This window comes from Perissodus microlepis, chromosome 16 (assembly GCF_051167445.1).
Source record: "Perissodus microlepis isolate ML-2025 ecotype Zambia chromosome 16, ASM5116744v1, whole genome shotgun sequence".
Classification (NCBI taxonomy): domain Eukaryota; kingdom Metazoa; phylum Chordata; class Actinopteri; order Cichliformes; family Cichlidae; genus Perissodus; species Perissodus microlepis.
The window spans coordinates 626,506-645,000 of NC_140476.1; the positions used below are offsets into that span (position 1 = coordinate 626,506).

General features: G+C 45.8%; 2 protein-coding genes across 3 annotated transcripts in view; both read left to right on the top strand.

Moving 5' to 3' along the window:
• Positions 1–1,553: 1,553 nt before the first annotated feature.
• ube2g2 (ubiquitin-conjugating enzyme E2G 2 (UBC7 homolog, yeast)) lies at positions 1,554–11,037 on the top strand. The gene is made up of 6 exons (XM_084907977.1): positions 1,554–1,716; positions 2,910–2,945; positions 3,075–3,120; positions 8,147–8,265; positions 9,961–10,101; positions 10,182–11,037. Exons 1-6 carry the CDS (start codon positions 1,674–1,676, stop codon positions 10,292–10,294), a joined length of 498 nt encoding a protein of 165 aa, XP_084764103.1. The 5' UTR covers positions 1,554–1,673; the 3' UTR covers positions 10,295–11,037.
• A 3,660-nt stretch (positions 11,038–14,697) lies between these two features.
• The window catches only part of LOC146370132 (thrombospondin-type laminin G domain and EAR repeat-containing protein-like), a 24,908-nt gene continuing 21,110 nt past the window's right edge, over positions 14,698–18,495 (top strand). Inside the window, exons 1-2 of one of the 2 annotated variants that reach the window (XM_084907976.1) lie at positions 14,698–16,294; positions 16,982–17,185. In XM_084907976.1, the coding sequence (XP_084764102.1) occupies positions 17,104–17,185 (82 nt within the window). In that variant the 5' untranslated portion in view covers positions 14,698–16,294; positions 16,982–17,103. Of the gene's footprint in view, positions 17,186–18,495 lie in introns of both variants that reach the window. The other variant, XM_084907975.1, reaches the window with a different exon arrangement.

The window sequence follows — 18,495 nt, forward strand, 5'->3', positions numbered from 1 at the left end:
AACATTCAATTTAAAAACTGTACTTTTGAGTTAAAATATATATTTATAATTTTAATAAATGACAAATTAAAAAGGCATGTTTAAATATATATATATATGTGCATATGCATATTTTTTTATGCATATATATATACATACAGTCTGCCCTGGGACAGACTGACAGAAGCGAGGCTGCCATATCGCGCCATCGGCCCTTCTGGCCAACACCAGTAGGCGGTAGGTGAAGTGTCTTGCCCAAGGACACAACGACCGAGACTGTCCGAGCCGGGGCTCGAACCGGCAACCTTCCGATTACAAGGCGAACTCCCAACTCTTGAGCCACGATTGCCCCACCTTGAGGAGCTTTAAACTGTAACAAAAAAACAGTCAATGTGAGTCGAGCCTCATGATTGGAAGCTCAGTAGGGCTGCAAAAGAAAAGCAGGACTGTTCACCCAAAAAAACATAATCAGAGATAAGGTCATAAATATTTGTTTTGTAATCAACATTCATTTTCTCTTTATGCTCTTTAGTTCATCCACATCTTGTTGGGGGAGGCAGCAGAGGGCCTTGAACTAGACTTCCTGATAAAGAGGAACATACTGCAGCACGTTCTGATGTGGCAGCTGTGTGCAGTTGCAGCATTTGCACACAGCAACAACAATAACAGATAAAAATCCCCTCAGCAGATAATATAGGCAAAATTCAGCAGTTCAATATTCAGGCCACAGAACTTTCTCACTGTATAAAGTAACAAAGTTGAGTTCTGACTGCCGATTATAGTTTGAATATTTTAAAAACAGTCTGGAAACTGCACTCTTAGGTCAAAGGTCACAGAGACCAATGAGTCATTACAAGTAAAAAGAGAAAAACAGGAAATCATCACTTTTCACATGTGGCACTATTTCAGTCATTCGCTGTCAGACACGTCTTCACTCACTATGTGTTAACAGACCTTTCTGCACTAAATCACACTTGTTATTAATCTCTCTTCCACACCATTCTGTCGTCTTTCTCTCACCACAACCAGTGGGTCCAGATCCAGAGGTTTCTTCCTGTTAAAAGGGAGTTTTTCCTTCCCACCGTGGCCTTCCCACTGCTCATAGGGGGTCATATGATTGTTGGGTTTTTCTCTGTATGTATTATTGTAGGGTCTACCTTACAATATAAAACACCCTGAGGTGACTGTTGTTGTGATTTGGCGTTGTATAAATAAAGTTGACTTGAGTTTAATTAATTAATTAATTTTATTATTTATGTATTTGATTATTCAACAACAACAACAAAACAGATCTGCTGTGGCACATAAACGCTAACTGTACAGAAAAGCAATCAGTTAGACCGTAACTTATTATTACATGCATACATCTTGATTCTCAGTCATCCAGGTAAGGAAATTACATTAAATAAAGACAAAATTGAATAAAAAGACAATATAACATTTATTAAAGGCACAAAAAATTTACCTGAGTAAAATTAAGTTTACAATTAATTTAATTTTTTAATTTTTTATTTGTTTTTAAATGAATTGTTTTTATTTTTGTCGACAGGGTGCGCTGTCTGCTGACACGCAAACTGAAACACGTTTTGCGCATGCTCAGTCGGATCAGCTGTTGGTCGGTTGCTCTGTGAGAACCTGAGAAACTGAGCCGCTTTTGTTTATTTGTTTGTTTGTTATTTTCTCCGGTAAACACGATGGCTGGCACAGCGCTCAAGAGACTTATGGCCGAGTACAAACGTGAGTAACGCGAGCCGCTTTCAGACAATGGGAGGTATTTTAATGTTAGCTAGCATGCTAAGCTAACAGCTGCGCTAGCGCCTGTATCTCTGTACGAAACTCCGTTAAAAGTTCGGTCGGTTTGAGCTTTTCTTTGCTGTCCGCGTTTGTTCTTCTGTACCTGCGACTCAAACCGATAACCTGATGAATATCTGGACAGTGTGAATAATCCGGTGTCGGCTTTGTCCACCTGCAGTTTAAACCGCGGTATAATTTGGAGCTTATATAATGTGTTTGTGGCGTTATCCAGAATGTTCCATATAGCTGCCGTGATGTAACTTTCAAAACTTTTCTAAAGTATGTTAAATGAACACAAAGTGCGAACATCATGTTTATCTGTTGGTTACAGGAACACAGAGCGCAGGTGGAAAACTCGCTGCGAGGCTTCAGCGCTGCACTGACACGGCGGCTGATTTGCCTTTTCTGAAAGTGATAAATTTGAAGGTTTTTAAATGTAATTTGGTGCATAGAGGGCTAACGATAAGAACTTTAACTGGGGGATTAGCCTCGGTACACATTCATATTTAGGCCTGTCATTTATTTAATGCGTTCATTTCAGGCTGCTACACTTTAATCTTGTGTAATAATGTGAATTCTGCATAGATTAGTCGATTCATTCAAGATTCAAGAACTTCATTGTCATGTACACCGCGAAACACAAATGGTTACGCAGAGCAATGAAATTCTTAGTTTGCACGTTCCCTAAAAGAAAGTAAAACACACAAACAGTGCTTTGTGAATCTTGTAGTTTATGTGGGTGTAAACAGAAAAGTAGTTGCAACACTGTCACAGTGATAATATATACAGAGTATATATTAAGGTGTATATGTAGAGCTATGTATAACAATTGCAACTTTACAGGTTAGGGGTAATTACAGTTGTATTATGTTGTGTATAAGTGTTCGAGCTTGCAGATTTACAGTTATGGATAAACAGTTCGACATAGATCATTGTGGTAAATCTGATTGGTATTTAAGATAATTGGGAAGTCTTTTATAACTGCTTTCTTGCTTTAGGCTGTTTTTAAATGAATAGATGTTAATCGTTTCTTCAACATGGGAAAGCAAACAATCCATCAGCTGTTTAAAAATGTGACTGAGACTGGATCACAGCAGAGGTCAAAGGTCACTCATCTTTCTGTGTTTGTGTTTCAGAGCTGACCTTGAACCCACCTGAGGGCATCGTGGCAGGTGAGACACGAGAACACATCTGTAGCTTCTGCAGATGTGTCTTCAGATGTTCAGCGTGTTGTTCCAACAGTCAGACACCCGAGCAGCTCTGAGAGCAGGAGATTTAAAGAGTTTGTGTTTGCTGTGCAGGTCCAGTGAACGAGGAGAACTTCTTCGAGTGGGAGGCTCTCATCATGTGAGTACCCCGTCTCCATGGAAACACACGTTTGAGTCATTTTTGGGTGTTTGTATTTGTTTTGGAGTGTTATTGTGTATGTGTCAGTTATAGCTGGACTCTCACAGCCACTTTATTCGGTACAGTTTACTAGTACTGGGTTAGAGCTCCTTTAACTCTTAGGTGCTTGGCTTCAACTGGGTTATACAAGCATCACAGGTTTTGGTTTGTGTGGACATGACATCATCATGACCTCATGATGCTGGTGCATCCATGAATCTGTCGATGTGAATCTGAAGCAAAGGAGGATCCCTGCTTTCGGGTTGTTAACGCCAAACTCAGAATGTAGCAGCAGGAATCGAGACTCATCAGAGCAACCAGCGTTTTTTATCTTCTGCTGTCCGGTTTTGGTGAGTGTGAGTGAACTGTATCCTCCACTTCCTGTTCTTAAAGAGCCAGTGTACCTGCTCCTTCGGTCCTTTCCCACGCTGCTCTGTTGTAAGGTGCTGTTTGCAAGGCAGCGCGTAGCAGGTATAAAATGTCCTTTAGGTGGTGGGAGTGGCACCGGTGTGGTCTTCTGCTGCTGTAGATCATCTGTTCTAAGGCTCAGGGGTGCTTTTCTGCATACCTCGGTTGTTATGAGTGGTTATTTGAGTTTGTTGCTTTTACTATCAGCTTGAAGCAGTCCAGGGCTCGCAATATCGCCAGCCTGACGTCCCGGAGCTAGCGATATCTCCGGTCGGGCGACCAAAATCTATCTCAGCCCCACCCGTCGGGTTATCATATAGCTCAGTTCAGTCACCTGAAGCACTTCTGTGAGCACCAGCATTTGTCTAATTTGGCTGTTGCACAAACGAGTTACTTTCACTTCTGTGCTGAGTGCTTAAAGGTCAGGCTCAGTCATGAAAGCAGCGACGGATCTCCATAGATCCACTAATCACACTAATTGCATTTAAAAAGCAAACAATGTTGCACCCTCATGGCTTTAACCTCCCGTCTGCTGGGATCAGTTGTCTGATCTTTTTATTAGCAGCTCTTAGTGTTTGTAACAGGCTCACCTCTCTGTATTTGTTTCTTTAACCTGTTTCACACTTTATGCCAAACTCAGAAAGTAAAAACCTGCAGTTTGAGTCATGAAGTCACCCTCATACGTGTAAACCATGGCAACTAAACTCACAGGTTCAGTGTGACGATGACCGAGTGAGACCAGAAGGTGTCGCTGTTCTCAAAGTGTTGGAGATGAAACACAGCTATCGGTACACTCCCCACTAACACAAAGTTAAGGAAAGTCAGTGGATTTATGGCTGGAAGAAAACAGAGCAGGAAACAAGACAACACAAAAGTGTTCAAATTTAAACGCTGGGGAGTAAAAATGTGTCTTCAGGTGGATTTTAAAGATGTCGAGTGTTGGAGAAGTCTTAATCTGAAGACCAAGGCCTGGTCTACCTACAGAAACAACCAGGAGCATCATTCTCCATGAAGTGTGGACACAGCTGAGGACCAACAAAGATGTTCAAGTGTCATTTTAACTGTGAGGTGTGTTTTTAAAGAGGACATGTTTACCCCACTGATCCTGACTCTGACACACACCGGGTCATGTTCAGCACCATCTTCTGTCAGTACGAACGTGACGTCATGTGATTGGTTGGTTGAGGCTAACAGACTCACATTAGTTTATGTTAGCTAACTAGTGACAGGATCGATACCTCAGAGGAAAATAGGGACATTAAAGCTAAACATCAGTGTGAGGGGATCACTGTAGTGCTGCAGCAGTGAGTTTATGTGAAACCAGGACATACTGTCCACTTTACTGTCTGTGTCTGTAGCAGGAAGTGGCTGTTTGGCTAGCTGCACTGAAACAGGAAATCCAGCTGTTAGCCGTGATGTTGGTGTTTGTAAAGGCCAGTGTGGAGGAGAGCCCGTTAGCTGCAGCCAACCAACCACCTGACGTCACGTTCGTACTGACAGAAACATGTTTTTATAACTTTAAGCTGTTATTTGTTAAACCAGCTTCACAGCAGTTACATGTGTGTCAGAGTCTGAGAGCTCAGTGGGGTAAATTAGCCTCGATGTGTTCGGTGTTTCATGTCCTCTTTAATACGCTCTTAGACAAAAACATTTCTTATCGGTTATTAAAGATGCTGCAGCTTCGTGCTGTCTCAGACCAAAATTAGTCTCAGCAAGAACTGAAGCAACAAGCTGCAGAGAACATCTGCTGATCCTGAGACTCTTCAAGGAGTCAGAAAACCATCTGCTGAAGGTGTTTCACCTGTGACTGGAAGAAGTTACAGTGGATCTAAATCCATTAAAACACCCCAGATGTGGACCCACAGCTGTGTACTCTGAGTACTCGGTGTGAAAGTAGACATCCTGACTGCAGTAGATGTACAGAAGTTATTGTACCTAAGAAACCAACATGAACGTGATGTCAGTGAAGGCAGCGCCCTCAGTCTGTCATTAGTAACGGAGCCTTCTGTTGTTGTGGATGTTGGCGTGACAGCAGCTTCAGTCTGCCCTTCAATTTAACCTGCAGCTCGTGCTCCGGCCAACCATCCACACACCTGCCATCCCCCTGATCGATGACATCACCGCGCCACACCCTATCATTACCAAGGTCATTACCTGAGCAGGTCGGCCCTCTGAGCTGCGCTTTGAGATGCTGTTTCTTGATGGGAAGACGTCTGAGCTGCCTGCTCATGTTTAACGGCTGACTGTTTTGTGACTCGTTGGTTAGTCGAAGATTCAGAAACAAGCTGCTGGGAGCGCGCCGACCCTCTGCCATGGCTCCGCCTACACTGATAGACAGCTGGAGGGGTTTCAGACGCAAACAGGGATCACCTGTGTCAGACGGGACCCGCCCACCTGTGTCAGACAGTCACAGAAGTCCAGCTCTTTGACGCTCAGTTGTTTCCGCTCTTTGAACCTCTGGCAATCTGACTTGTTTTGTCCTCAGCTGGTCAGCGTCCTCGTGTCCCGGTCGACAGCGATGTGCCAGTTAAAGTGATGCAAGGTACTCGCTCCTAACCTTACATTCATAAAGCTTTAGCGGCGTCACTGTTTGGATCCAGGTGATGAAACCCTTTGATTTGATCAAACTGCTCTCAGATCTGATAAAAGAACACGCGTCAGACGAGCGCTGATTGGTAGCACAGATAGCCAATCAGAGTGTGTGTGGTCAGTGATTAGAGCGGACAGACGATCAGATGGGCTGATCTGCCTGACCTCAGATCTGTGATGTGCTCAGATATTCAAACGTCCTCTTGAACTCTGATGACTCAGAAGCTCCATGACGGCGTAACGATCATAAACACGCTGTGATACCGGCGCCGTGTCCTTGCGGCTGATACGGATCGGTGAGCTTCAAACAGCTGCCACTAGGGCTGTTTGATATAACGATATATATCTGATGACGATATAAAAACGTCTGTCGTTTCATTTTACGCTATCGTTTGTTTCGTGGTTCTGATGTCACTGTAGTGGCTATATTACTTTCTTTAAGTTCTCTCTTTCTTATATTTAATATAACCACACTACGGACGGACAAGCGCCTGTTTTTATGCGTTGTCGTTAGCAACAACGACGGTAACAGCATCGTGTGTCCGCTTGTTTATTTTCCACATAAACCTTTCACAATAAAGCTCAAGATCTTGTTGAGACTTTTCAAAATAAACTGAATCACGTGAAAGAGCAGATTATTTACGGATGAGAAGTAAAAAAGACGCCAGGTGCTAAAAAATAAAGCTTAGACTCAAATGTTAGAACAGGCTTTTCCCCGCAGCACGCCGTGGAATAAATACAAAAAAAACGGCGGCCGTTACAACTTATGTCTAAAAATGTATCGTTTCATGCATCGGTTAAAACACTCGACTCCAGCTACACGACGCGCAGCTGGAAACACTTCACGCAGGTCGAGCTGCCCGAGATTCACAGAATTTACAGAAAATGTTACATTTTTGTGATTTATATCGTTATCGGACGATAGAATTCTGATATCGGGATATGAGATTTTGGTCATATCGCACAGCCCTAGCTGCCGGAGCAGAACAGCTTCTCAAAGCCGGTTCAAAGATCTGCTTCTAAAGGAACCACAGGACGTTCTCCCCAAGTACCTGAAACTACTCCAACAGCTATGTGGGGAGCCGCTCCGCTTTTTCTGACAGGACGTTTTTCCTCCCTTTTCCATGAGAAAGGTACGCTGAGACCAAGTACAGCAACAACACAATACTAACATAACAACAATAAGAGTAATGATAAGGAGATAAAGTCGCTCTAAAGAAAAGTATATGTCACTGTAGACGGAGCAGCAGCATGTACACAGCATGCTTACAGTCCAGCGTTCTTTCTAAGATCTTCTCATCATTTGGTCTGAACATCAGACCCACGTTATGTTGAAGTAAGTCAGTATTTGTCTCCTTACACAGACGTTCTGGGTTTGGAGTCAGGTTGGTTCATCTCCTTCTTCTGACTTGAGAACAAAGTTAGTGTTTTTTTCAACAAACACATTTTTGTTGAAAAACAACAAACTTTTTGCTTTCCAGCAACAAATATTCAAATCTGAGTGGCGTCTGAAAAACATGAAGACAAACACGTGAAATGAGTTTGTTAGCTGCTGGTGCTGATGGAGAGAGCAGGTGTTAATGTTCCTGTTTGCTTTGCTGTCTCCGTGTTCCACGTGTCTTTGGAACGTGGAACATTAATCTCTGTTTTTACCTGCGTGCATCCCAAGGCTGCTCACACCTGATTGGTCAACAGGACAGAAACCTGCAGATGTTCACATCCAGATGTGTTCATAGAGACGGGGTTACCTGTTCTGAAGCTGCTCCTTCAGGTTCTCGAGGGAGATAAAATTTGTTAGAGGATCATGAAATCAGAGTGAGGGTCACCTGTGCACAGGTGTTACAGAGACGGGAACCGAAAGAGCAGCAGATTAAACTTAAAAACCCGTCCAGCTGCTAACAGGTGATCCAGGCGTGTTCTCCAAGTTCTTCAGGTGCTCTGTGGTTTCGTGCCCTCTGGGTCTCACATGTACTTCCTGTGTGTGTTTCAGGGGTCCTCAGGACACGTGCTTCGAAGGCGGAGTGTTTCCAGCCATCCTCAGCTTCCCCTCCGATTACCCCCTCAGTCCTCCAAAGATGAGGTTCACCTGCGACATGTTTCACCCCAACAGTAAGTCCACCTGCGGCTGAGCTCCGCCCCCTCAGCTGCACAGACAGCTTGTGTTCTCACAGGGTTTTATGAAGGTTAAGACTGGAGGTGTGTTTGTGGAGAAGCTGATGTGATGTTTATCCTCTCTGCCTCTCAGTCACTTTAATCCAGCACAGTGAATCACCGCAGCGACGAGCTCGTGTTTCCACGGTTTTAGACTCGTTTAGAGCCTCGCTGTCAGATTTTAACCCGTCATGTTCACCTGAAAACTCTTAAACACACCTGGCACACCTGGAGTAAACTCAGGTGTGCCTCAGGTTCCTGAACAGAACACGCTTGGTTTGCGTCTGTTTTGATAGGTAAACAGACTGCAGTGACCCCCTCAGTCATGTGACTCAAGTCATGTGACACAAGGCTGCGTTGTCACAGTAACGACCAAAGCTCCTGAGAGTCGGTTTGACTTCAAAGCAGTCATGTGACCAGTCACAGCACGCAGCACTAATGTGAACATGCTGCTAACGTGCTGTTAGCGTGCTGTTAGCATGCTGTTAGCGCGCTGTCATTACTGCTGTGATTAGAGTGCTGAGCCATGATGTCACAGCAGGGTAACAGTCTGAGCACGCTCAGTCCTGATTAGAGGACAAGCTGTTCGCTGCTGGCCCATCATCACCACCCTGCACCAGCATGCCCCCGAGCTGAACTTCCTCCTGCAACTGTAGCGTCTGATCATCCATCAACAGCCTGCAACCGCCGCAGGTGAAACCCACGAAGAAGAAAACACTGAGCGGGCCTGAACCTCCTCAAAGGTGATGGAAAAAACACGTCTCAGGTTTCAAAAGAAGAGAAAAAGTTTTCAAACTTTCTGAGCTGAACGTTTACTCACCATCTGCCCTTCATGGCACCGCTCGCACAGGTGAGAACAGGTGCCAGGCTGCCAGCAGGTGTCTGTAGGTCTGCACCACCCAGCTCCTCTGCATCAAACCTGTTGTTTCATAGAAATGTGAAATATCTGAACGAATAAATATAAAGCTTGTTCTCCGTCCTGCATGGCTCCAGCTGCAGCAGGAGTTTTATCTTGTTTCCTGAATTGTTGGAAGCTGAGATTAAAATGTGAAATGATCAGATTAATTGCTCGGCTCTCGTATCTATTGTGTGCTGATAAAACAGCAGCTGTCAAAGCAGGAACGTCAGACAGCCGACAGGAAGCACTTTGCACACTGATAACAACGAGATGTTTGATGGAAACGGATAGCCTCTGAGTGCTGCCTCACCTGACGGGAGGCTTGTTTACCTGTCAGGTGTTGTTCTACTGCACCTGTGAGGACTCGATGGCCGGGCGGCACTTTGAGGAGCAGACAAAGAACATCCTGTTTCCAAATATGTCCTGTTTTTACAAAAAAATGAATCCCAAAAACTCAAAGAGACGCTCACACGACACGACACGCGGGTCTCAGCTTTAATGAAGCGTTTGAACAGAAATGTCTTAAAATCAGATTCACAGCATTCAGAAACATCCACCCATGCTTGTCGGGGGGGTGGAGCCTGTCCCAGCAGCAGGTCCACCTGGACAGGTCACCAGTCTGGCAGCATTCGCACCTGTGGGCATTACAAACTAAACCTGTGTGTTGAACTGGTCGTCGTTAAATATGTTGGATTCTTTCAGATGGGCGGGCTGAGTCGTGCTCCCTTACTAATCACCTTCCTCCTCCTCCTCAGTCTATCCGGACGGTCGGGTCTGTATCTCCATCCTCCACGCTCCGGGCGACGATCCGATGGGTTATGAGAGTAGTGCAGAGAGGTGGAGTCCGGTCCAGAGTGTGGAGAAGATCCTGCTGTCTGTGGTCAGCATGCTGGCAGGTAATCACACACCTTTCTGTGACGTCATCATGTGTAAACCATGCTTCACCTGCGTACTCGGTCCTCTCCTCTCCTCTCAGAGCCCAACGATGAGAGCGGAGCGAACGTCGATGCCTCCAAAATGTGGCGGGAAGATCGAGAGCAGTTCAACAAACTCGCCCAGAAGATCGTACGCAAGTCTCTGGGCCTGTAGAGATGATGTCATCAGCCCGCGCCCTGTGTGTGTGTGTACAGCAGAAACAAATGGCATGGACAGACACACATACACAGGGCGCTCAGTATGGACAGATCAATAAATAAACTGATGGATGGAAGCCGATCAAAGGACACAAACCAAACGCGATGACATCACCACCACCTTCACTCCGACAGCAGCAGCAGAAACGCCGCCGCCATACCTCGTCCGTCTCCTCTGCAGGACAATATTTATCAATAAATTCATGAAAAGATCAATTTAAACTTTGTTTGTATAGGATAGAAATGATGTTTTACCTGAAGCTGTTGTCCCATAGCGCCCCCTGCTGTGCCGCCTGGTGCTGTCAGTGTACAGTCGTCGACACAGAGGGGAGCCGGTCTGAAGTCCAGGAAGTTTCTCATCATTCCGATCTGGTTTGAAGTTCAGGGATTCAGTGTGCAACCGCAGTACCCCGCCCCGCCCCCGACTCCTGCTTCCTGTTTCTGTTCATTTGCTGCTGTTGGCGAGAAATCGTTTCTGATCCGACTGGTTGATAAACGTGGACTCGGACTGGACGTCCGGTCGGACAGAAGCACGCCGGCTTCTCTCAGCAGGACTTCATGCACTTTATGTCTTCCTGAAGGAGGACGTCGCGATGGTTCAGCTCGCCGAGGAGCTGACGGGAGCGCAGAGCTTTAGTTTGAAGGGTTTCTTTGAATTTGTCTGATTTAACAAACGATTAATAAAAAATACCAAGAGCAGAGCGTGAGCTGGTTATTCATTACATCTGAAAGCAGGTCCAACATTTAATAAAGCTGCCTTTTTTCTCTCACTGCAGTTTTGTTCAAATAATATCAGCTGAGAAATGTAAGCCCAGTGTCGGCCCAGTGTCGGCCCAGAGCCCGACACCTTCCTGTTTTGTGATGTGCTGGGGTTCAGACCTTCAGGGCTCAGATGTCACATTTCTAAGTAAAGTGGCGTTTTCTCGAAGCGCCGCTGAAGCAGAAGCACCTATAAATGTCTGAGATCACATGCAGATTTAAACCTGAGCTTATCCCGGATCAGTCTGTTTTAACCTCGCTGCGACTCTGACTCAGCTCACGTCAGCGCTGAGTCAAGTCTGCAGATAAAAAGGACGAGTGCAGATGAGAGGGGTCGGCGAGGGAGGTGACATGCCATGACAGCAGCTTCCTGTCTGGGCCTGCCTCAGACATAAAGACATGAAAGGAAGGCAGCATCAGTTACAGAGCGCAGGCAGCCCACAGCTCATGCAGGTAATCTGATTACCTGGTCCTGTCTGCTTAGCCCAGCTCTGTTCTGTCAGGTACTCTGTCACAGTTCAGAGTAATCCTTCCTTATCTGACACGCCATCCTCTGTGAAACAAGCTGCTTCTCTTTAACATCCCACTCACTAAGGTCCACTTTCTGATTGGCCAACTTCAGGAAGCCTGCTGAGGGGCAGCGCCCAGTGTTGTTGGAGAGCAGGGTGACGCTCACAGGGATCAGTCTCAGCCGATCCTCGTTGAACCCCACAGACGACCTGCTGACCTGATAACGTGAGGTGCAGTTACGATTCAGCCCAGCATGCGTCTGTCACTGAGCTGATCTGGGACCAGCCTGACCCTGGATCTGCTGCTGAAGACCCAGTCACGTGACTCTGACATCACTGCTCCTCACGGCTAATACAGTTTGTTTGGTCTTTGTAAAAACTGTGTATGTGTGTGTGTTCCAGTTTTATATAACAGCATGAAGGCAGATGGTTTTCTTTAGAAACACTTTGAGAGATTTTATCAGCTCTCACACACACACACACACTCACACTCACACACACACTCACACTCTCACACACACTCACACACACACTCACACTCACACACACACTCACACACTCACACACACACACACACACTCACACACACACACACACTGTCTTTGCGAGGACTCTGTTCAGGGTTTGAACCTTGTTGGCAGTAAAACCTTCGCCTCCCTGAAACAAACTGTGATGTGAGAGCGAGCTGTGCTGATCAGCCCATCTTACAGAATCACTGACTCGAACTGTGATGACCTTTGACCTGCAAGTTTTTACATTTATATACAACATAATAAAACTTCACACAACATAAACGTTTTACTATAGCATATTCTGTATATGTTACCACTGTGACAGTGTTACAACTACTTGCACTTTAAATTGCTCAGGGGCTCAGGGGGTTGGGAAGCGTATCTGTAACCGGAAGGTCACCGGTTCGATCCCCAGGCTCTCTGTCCTGGTCGTTGTGTCCTCGGGCAAGACACTTTACCCTACCGCCTACTGGTGTTGGCCAGAGGGGCCGATGGCGCGATATGGCAGCCTCGCTTCTGTCAGTCTGCCCCAGGGCAGCTGTGGCTACAACCGTAGCTGCCTCCACCAGTGTGTGAATGAATAGTGGCATTGTAAAGCGCTTTGAGTGCCTTGAAAAGCGCTATATAAATCCAATCCATTATTAAATTCTGACTCCACACACACACGAGATACATCAGCACTTGTTTTACTCTATAAATTATTTTCTAACTCAGAGTTAAGTTTATTCTTATTTTAGTTGCAAAGTAAGAGTCTCGTCGCTCGGTGTATCCACTTGTGTTTTGCAGTGTATATGACAAACTTCTTGAGTCTTGGATTTGAGGTGAGAGGTCACAGCGTCCTGATGGGGGCGCTCTCTCGGATATTTTCACTGATTCTTTTCCTGACGACACCAACCTGCACAGGTAGAGCAGCAGAAGCTCACCTGTGTTCAGTCGGCAGGTAAATGCAAGCGTGTCTCACCTGAATGCGTTCAGATGGGTCCACTCTAAAGAGTCCACGCTGCGTGCGACGCTCCTCATTTTGCCTGTTTTTTATATTTTTGTGGCTCTTTTATATGCATTTAAATGGAAATCCTGTTTATACTGGTTGTCATAACATTTGATGAGCTTCCTGGATGATTGTACTTACAGTCTGTGTTGTACCTGTACTGAGGGCAGACACAGGTAAAGGTGTGGAACTCTGCTTCCACCTGTGAACCTGCAGCTCGGTCACAGTGAGACTGGAAGGTCTCTGTGGGTTCATTCGTGTCTCTGCCTGCTGGCCTGGATCCAGGCTCACATTTAAACTGGGATTACTGGGCTTTAAGCGTCTCTCAGATCACAGCTGCTTTTCATGTCTGAGTACACTGTGCAGCTCCCAGCGCTCGCCCCTCACAGCAAACACTGACTTCTGGTTTACCTGTGCAGGTATGGGGTTCGGTGGGCAAACACCTGATTTTAATTTGAGTGATATCGTGTCCGCCTCCACATGCTCGCGTCGTACCATCTCAGAGTCACAGGGACAGGAACTGGGACCACCATGACTGGATCTGGACACTTTTCATTTGAACCATTTTGAACTGTGTTGAGGTTTTGGAGCCAGGTGTGAAGAGAGGGCGGAGCACTGAGTTATTAGCTGATGCTAGCTAGTTTCTTCAGATGATGTCATTAAAGTACTCCAACAGCACAAACACAGTCCAGAGACCCACATCAGGGCAGTTAGCTGAGGTGTAGCCTAGCCGACAGCGAGCAGCTACAGCGTCACCATCAATCAAACAGGCCACACCCCTAAAAATTAAATAATTTACTCTTTGAATGAAACATCCTCCCCCCTTGTTGTGTTAGGAAGGTGAAACTAGAGACTAGAACACTTTGTCTATGGAGACTGACTCCCTGCTGCCCCTGCTGGGTGTCAGAGGAACGACAGGATTTTCACTTTGCATTTCATTATGTTCTGTTTCCTCGTGTGTTTTCACCTCCCCTGATCACCTCCTGCGCATTCAAGTCCTCTGTTTGTGTTTCATTGTCAGGTCGTCTGTTAAACTGACCACAGTCTTCATAGTCTTCATCATAATTATCACAGTGTATTCATAGTGGTCAAAGTTGTTCATAATTCTTCTTAGTTTCATGTTTACTGCTGACTTCCTGCCAAATAAAGGCTCGCTTGTTCACAACACATCGGCAAACCCCCTGCTGTGACACTCAATCCTCTTAGAAAAGAGAACCAATGAAAGTTTGATTTTAAAAATAAAAATTATTAAATTATTTTCTGTTTATTTCAGTTTTCTTTCTTCCTTTATAATCTGATCACCTCTCAGACTGATCAGGTAACCCTGATGGGTGGAGCTTTGCCTCACCTGCTGTATTCCTGGGATTATCCTATGACCCTGTGCAGGGCCCTGGCCCTCAGCTTGGAAACCACTGGCCAGAACCATGAGACTGAGCAATAATGATGGAGGTGAATATAATCTCTAATAATCTCTGTTTATTTTGATCATACCTGTGTACTTTTGGCATTGAATGCAGTACTTTTGTGTGTGTGTGTGTGTGTGTGTGTGTGTGTGTGTGTGTGTGTGTGTGTGTGTGTGTGTGTGTGCAGCCTCAGGTCTGATGGCACCTGATTTCAGGGAGTGGGTCAGACAGGCAGGGGGCGGAGCCCTGGCTCACCTGGGAAATTCCTGTGCTGTGAAGAGCTGAGGGCGAGCCGCAGACTTGAGATCAGTCACTTCTTCCTCTCTTCCTCCTCCTCCTCCTCCTCTCAGGCAGCACGTGTGCAGGAACCTCACATCATATGAAACATGGACCGAACTCTGCAGCTGATCGTTCATATTTACAGTTTCAGTGTAGGAAGGAATAATCAATCAAACTTTATTAGTACAACACCTGACTGACAAGCCCAAACCCAGACTGCTGCACAGCACGAGACACACAAAATAATAAGAATTTGATATGACGTCATTTTTAGAGCCGCACCAAATTCATGAAGAGCTCAGATTATTATTTGCTGCTCTGTTAGTTTCAGCTCGTCACAGACGATACATGAGACAGCAGAAACACCCTTTAACCTTACATCATTTGTCCACCAGAGGGCGCTCTGCATCTTCCATGTTTATGTTTGAAACGCCACAAACAGCGAGCAGCTGATCCGACCTGGGCAGAAGGTAAAAACGAGGAACGAGAAGGACGAAAAGAGTGACAAATATCAGCCTAAATGTCTGAATATTGGCTTTTAAATCACCGAATATCAGTATCACTGTTAAAAATCTGATATTGGTCGGGCTTATCAGTTTAACACAGACTGACTGTATATAAAAGATGGACTAGCACAGCGTGCGGTCACCCATTGGCTGGTCTGATCAGCGTCATGGTCGCCGACAGGAAGTGATCATATCTGATCACCGAGACCGAAATGTGTCAGCTGCTCTGACCAGTAACACATGAACTAACTTGCAGCAGCAACGTGCAGAAACCTCTCCACCAATCACACCTTTCACCTTCATGAAACACTCACCTGTCCTCTCAGGTGGACTCTGTCCAGCTTTGTCTGTCAGGTTTGTCTTCAGGTGAGTTCAAGTGTGTCACAGGTAAAGAGGAGGCAGCCGCCCCTCCCTCCCTCTCGCTCCTCAGCCACTCCCAGTCTTTTTTATTTAAATGTGGGGCGAGCGAGGCCAGCTCACCTGCAGGTAAATTCTCTCTCTCCTCAGTCATACTCACCTGAATCTGAAAATCACCTCCAGTCGCTGCACAGACAGCAGCCTCAGAGGAAGGAAAGGAGAAACTGTGGAGGACTTAAAGAGGAGGAAACGTGGAGAGGGAGGAGCAGACGACAGGTGGAGGTCTGCACCTGAAGGCGGAGACACGCTGAAGATCATCAGGTTCATCTCAGACACTGAGAACACTTTTAAAGGTGGACTGATGATGAGCCTGGTTGTGTTTTTGGTTTCTCTGAAGAATAGATAAATGTCCAGCAAAGACGAAGAGGACGGTTTAAGGACGGCCGACAGGTAGAGCAAAGACTGTACGTCTGTGAGGTCACAGCACTCCAGGCCTCCCCACTCTGAGCTCCTCTCACCGCCTCTTCTTACCTGTGCTCAAGTCAGAGGTCTCCTCACATGTCCTGAAACCTCTTCACAGACTAGGACTGGAGCTGGACCTCAGGAGGCTGGTTAAACCTCTGACCTCTGACCTCTGACCCAGGTTTGCTCAGATATGACGTCACTGTGCATCAAAGCTTTTGCATCTTTGTTTTCCTCTCACAGATTCTCATGTGATTCAAATGTGGGCCCGACGCTCATGTTAGCAGGTTAGTGTTCAGGAGACGAGCTTCGTTACACGACGGGGAGAAACCGAAACGAGTTCACATGATTTTATCTTTAGCAGCTGTTCTTATCTTTGGCTCATCGTTTAATCGTTTTGTGATCAATGTGACCATGTGAAGTGTTGATAGTGCAGTCTGATGGTAAAATTACACAGTGTGATATTTCTCAGCCACAGGTTTGCACGTTACTCGAGTTTTTTATGTTCAGCATCATTTATTAAACCAGTTTAAACCAGTCTGTAGTGCTGTGAAAATCCCACCTGGTGCAGGTGTAACATGGAGAGTCCCACCAAGGGTCCTTCTGCCGTAACCACAGAAATGATTTTAAATAGGCAGTTAACTAAAAGTTAAGGCAACGATCAGCTTTAAACTGAAAGCTGAGCTGTAGTTACAGATAAAGAGACAGTTTGCTGGTTTGAAGCCAGGTTATGTAAACACAAATGAACTTGGTGGCGTTCATGAAGAATTGGCGAGACGGCCGTCTGGGTTCGCCGGGTGGAAATGTTGGACACGCCGCTGTAAGGAACCAAATCTGAGACGTTTGTCGTGTTGCTCTTTGACCACAGACGCTGAAGAAACACCGCCCAGGAGATCCTCAGGCCAACTGGAGAATGACGTTGAGAGACGCAGGACAGGAAGCGGGTCGGTGAGCGGGAGTCAAACACGCTGTTCACGGCGCACAGGCGTGATGTTTTCGTGTCACTTCCTGCTGCTCACCTGGGTGCTGCTCACCGCCAGAGTCCAGAGCCACAGCTGGAGACCCTGTACAGGTACGAGGAGATACAGAGTGCTGGTTTCAGCTCTAAAGGGACGGTCACATGTTTCAGAAGGAGGTCAGATTCATTTCTGAAGAACAAAACACAAAATCTGCAGTGTGTCCAAAATAAGAGAGACTTTTGCTTGTGAGACTGGATAAATAAAGGTTTGAGCTTGTTTTTATATATTACTACTGACAGACATTGTGCTGAAAGCTTTGTTGTATCCTAACAGGAAGTTTTAATTCATGACTTGCTTGTTCAAGTTGTTCTGTTGTGCTGAAGATCCTGGACAGGCCCCCAAACACATCCAGTCACCAGACTGGATGTGGGGTTAGGAGGGTCGCGTAACGATAGATGGAAAACATGTTTGTTCAGTTGTCACAGCTTAAACCGACTCCTGGTCCTCTCTATCACGTGTTTCTGGGTATTATTCAGCGGAGCTTTCAGTTGAGGAACTTTCAGGTGTTCCCACCTGTCTTTCTGTTCTGGTTAAAGAGCTGAGTACAGAGCTTTACATCATGTTTCCTTTTGATGACATTACTGTTGATCTTTCTCTTTGCTACAAGCTGATTTATTCCTGCAGCTGAAACTGCGTTTGGCTCCTGGGCTTTGTGAGCAGCCTTCATGGGGTTGAGTATTGTGAACTCTGACCCCTGAGGTGTGTCCTGTCGCTGACTTCACTGATGCCAAATGTCAGAGAACGCTTTGCAGCTCCGACTCTGACGTCTCGCTGTGTTTCAGACGCTTTCGCTGCTTTGTTCTTCTGTGTTTTCAGTCTTTGAAATGTGAGATCTGTTTCTGTACATGTCGTCCCCTCCCTCCATTCATCCTCCATTCATCCTCCATTCATCTTACATTGATCCTCAAGCGCAACAAAACACACAGACGGCCTCAGAGGAGCTTAAAGGGGAATTCCAGCTGAAAACTAACATTGACCTGATGCTGTCTCTGCTCCCTCAGCCGCTGTCTAACACTGATTTTTAATGTTTTAATGATTTACTCGAGCCTCATCAGAGTCAGAGCAGAAATCTGTGACTGCTCAGCAGGAAGCTGAAAAGCTTGAGCGTTTTTTTTAAGATCAGGTCTGAGCTTTCTGACATAGAAACATCCGTCTCTGAGGGGATAAAAATAAACTGATCTGAGATCATTTACATGTCATTGCTGATACAGATTAACTGCAGATACACTTATCAGTCAGAGCTGGAGGAAATGAGCTCTGAGCTGATAAACTCGCCTCACTAGCCGCTGCTTTCATGAAAATCAGCTTTCAGGGATCTGAAATTAGCAGCAGGTGATAAACTGTCTAACCTTGATCGCTCCTT

Excerpts from the sequence above, each read along its gene's own strand:
- ube2g2 (XM_084907977.1), top strand. The coding sequence starts at position 1,674 with ATGGCTGGCACAGCGCTCAAGAGACTTATGGCCGAGTACAAAC. Across the intron at positions 2,946-3,074 it reads ACCTGAGGGCATCGTGGCAG|GTCCAGTGAACGAGGAGAAC; the intron begins GTGAGACACGAG and ends TTTGCTGTGCAG. Across the intron at positions 10,102-10,181 it reads TGTGGTCAGCATGCTGGCAG|AGCCCAACGATGAGAGCGGA; the intron begins GTAATCACACAC and ends CTCTCCTCTCAG.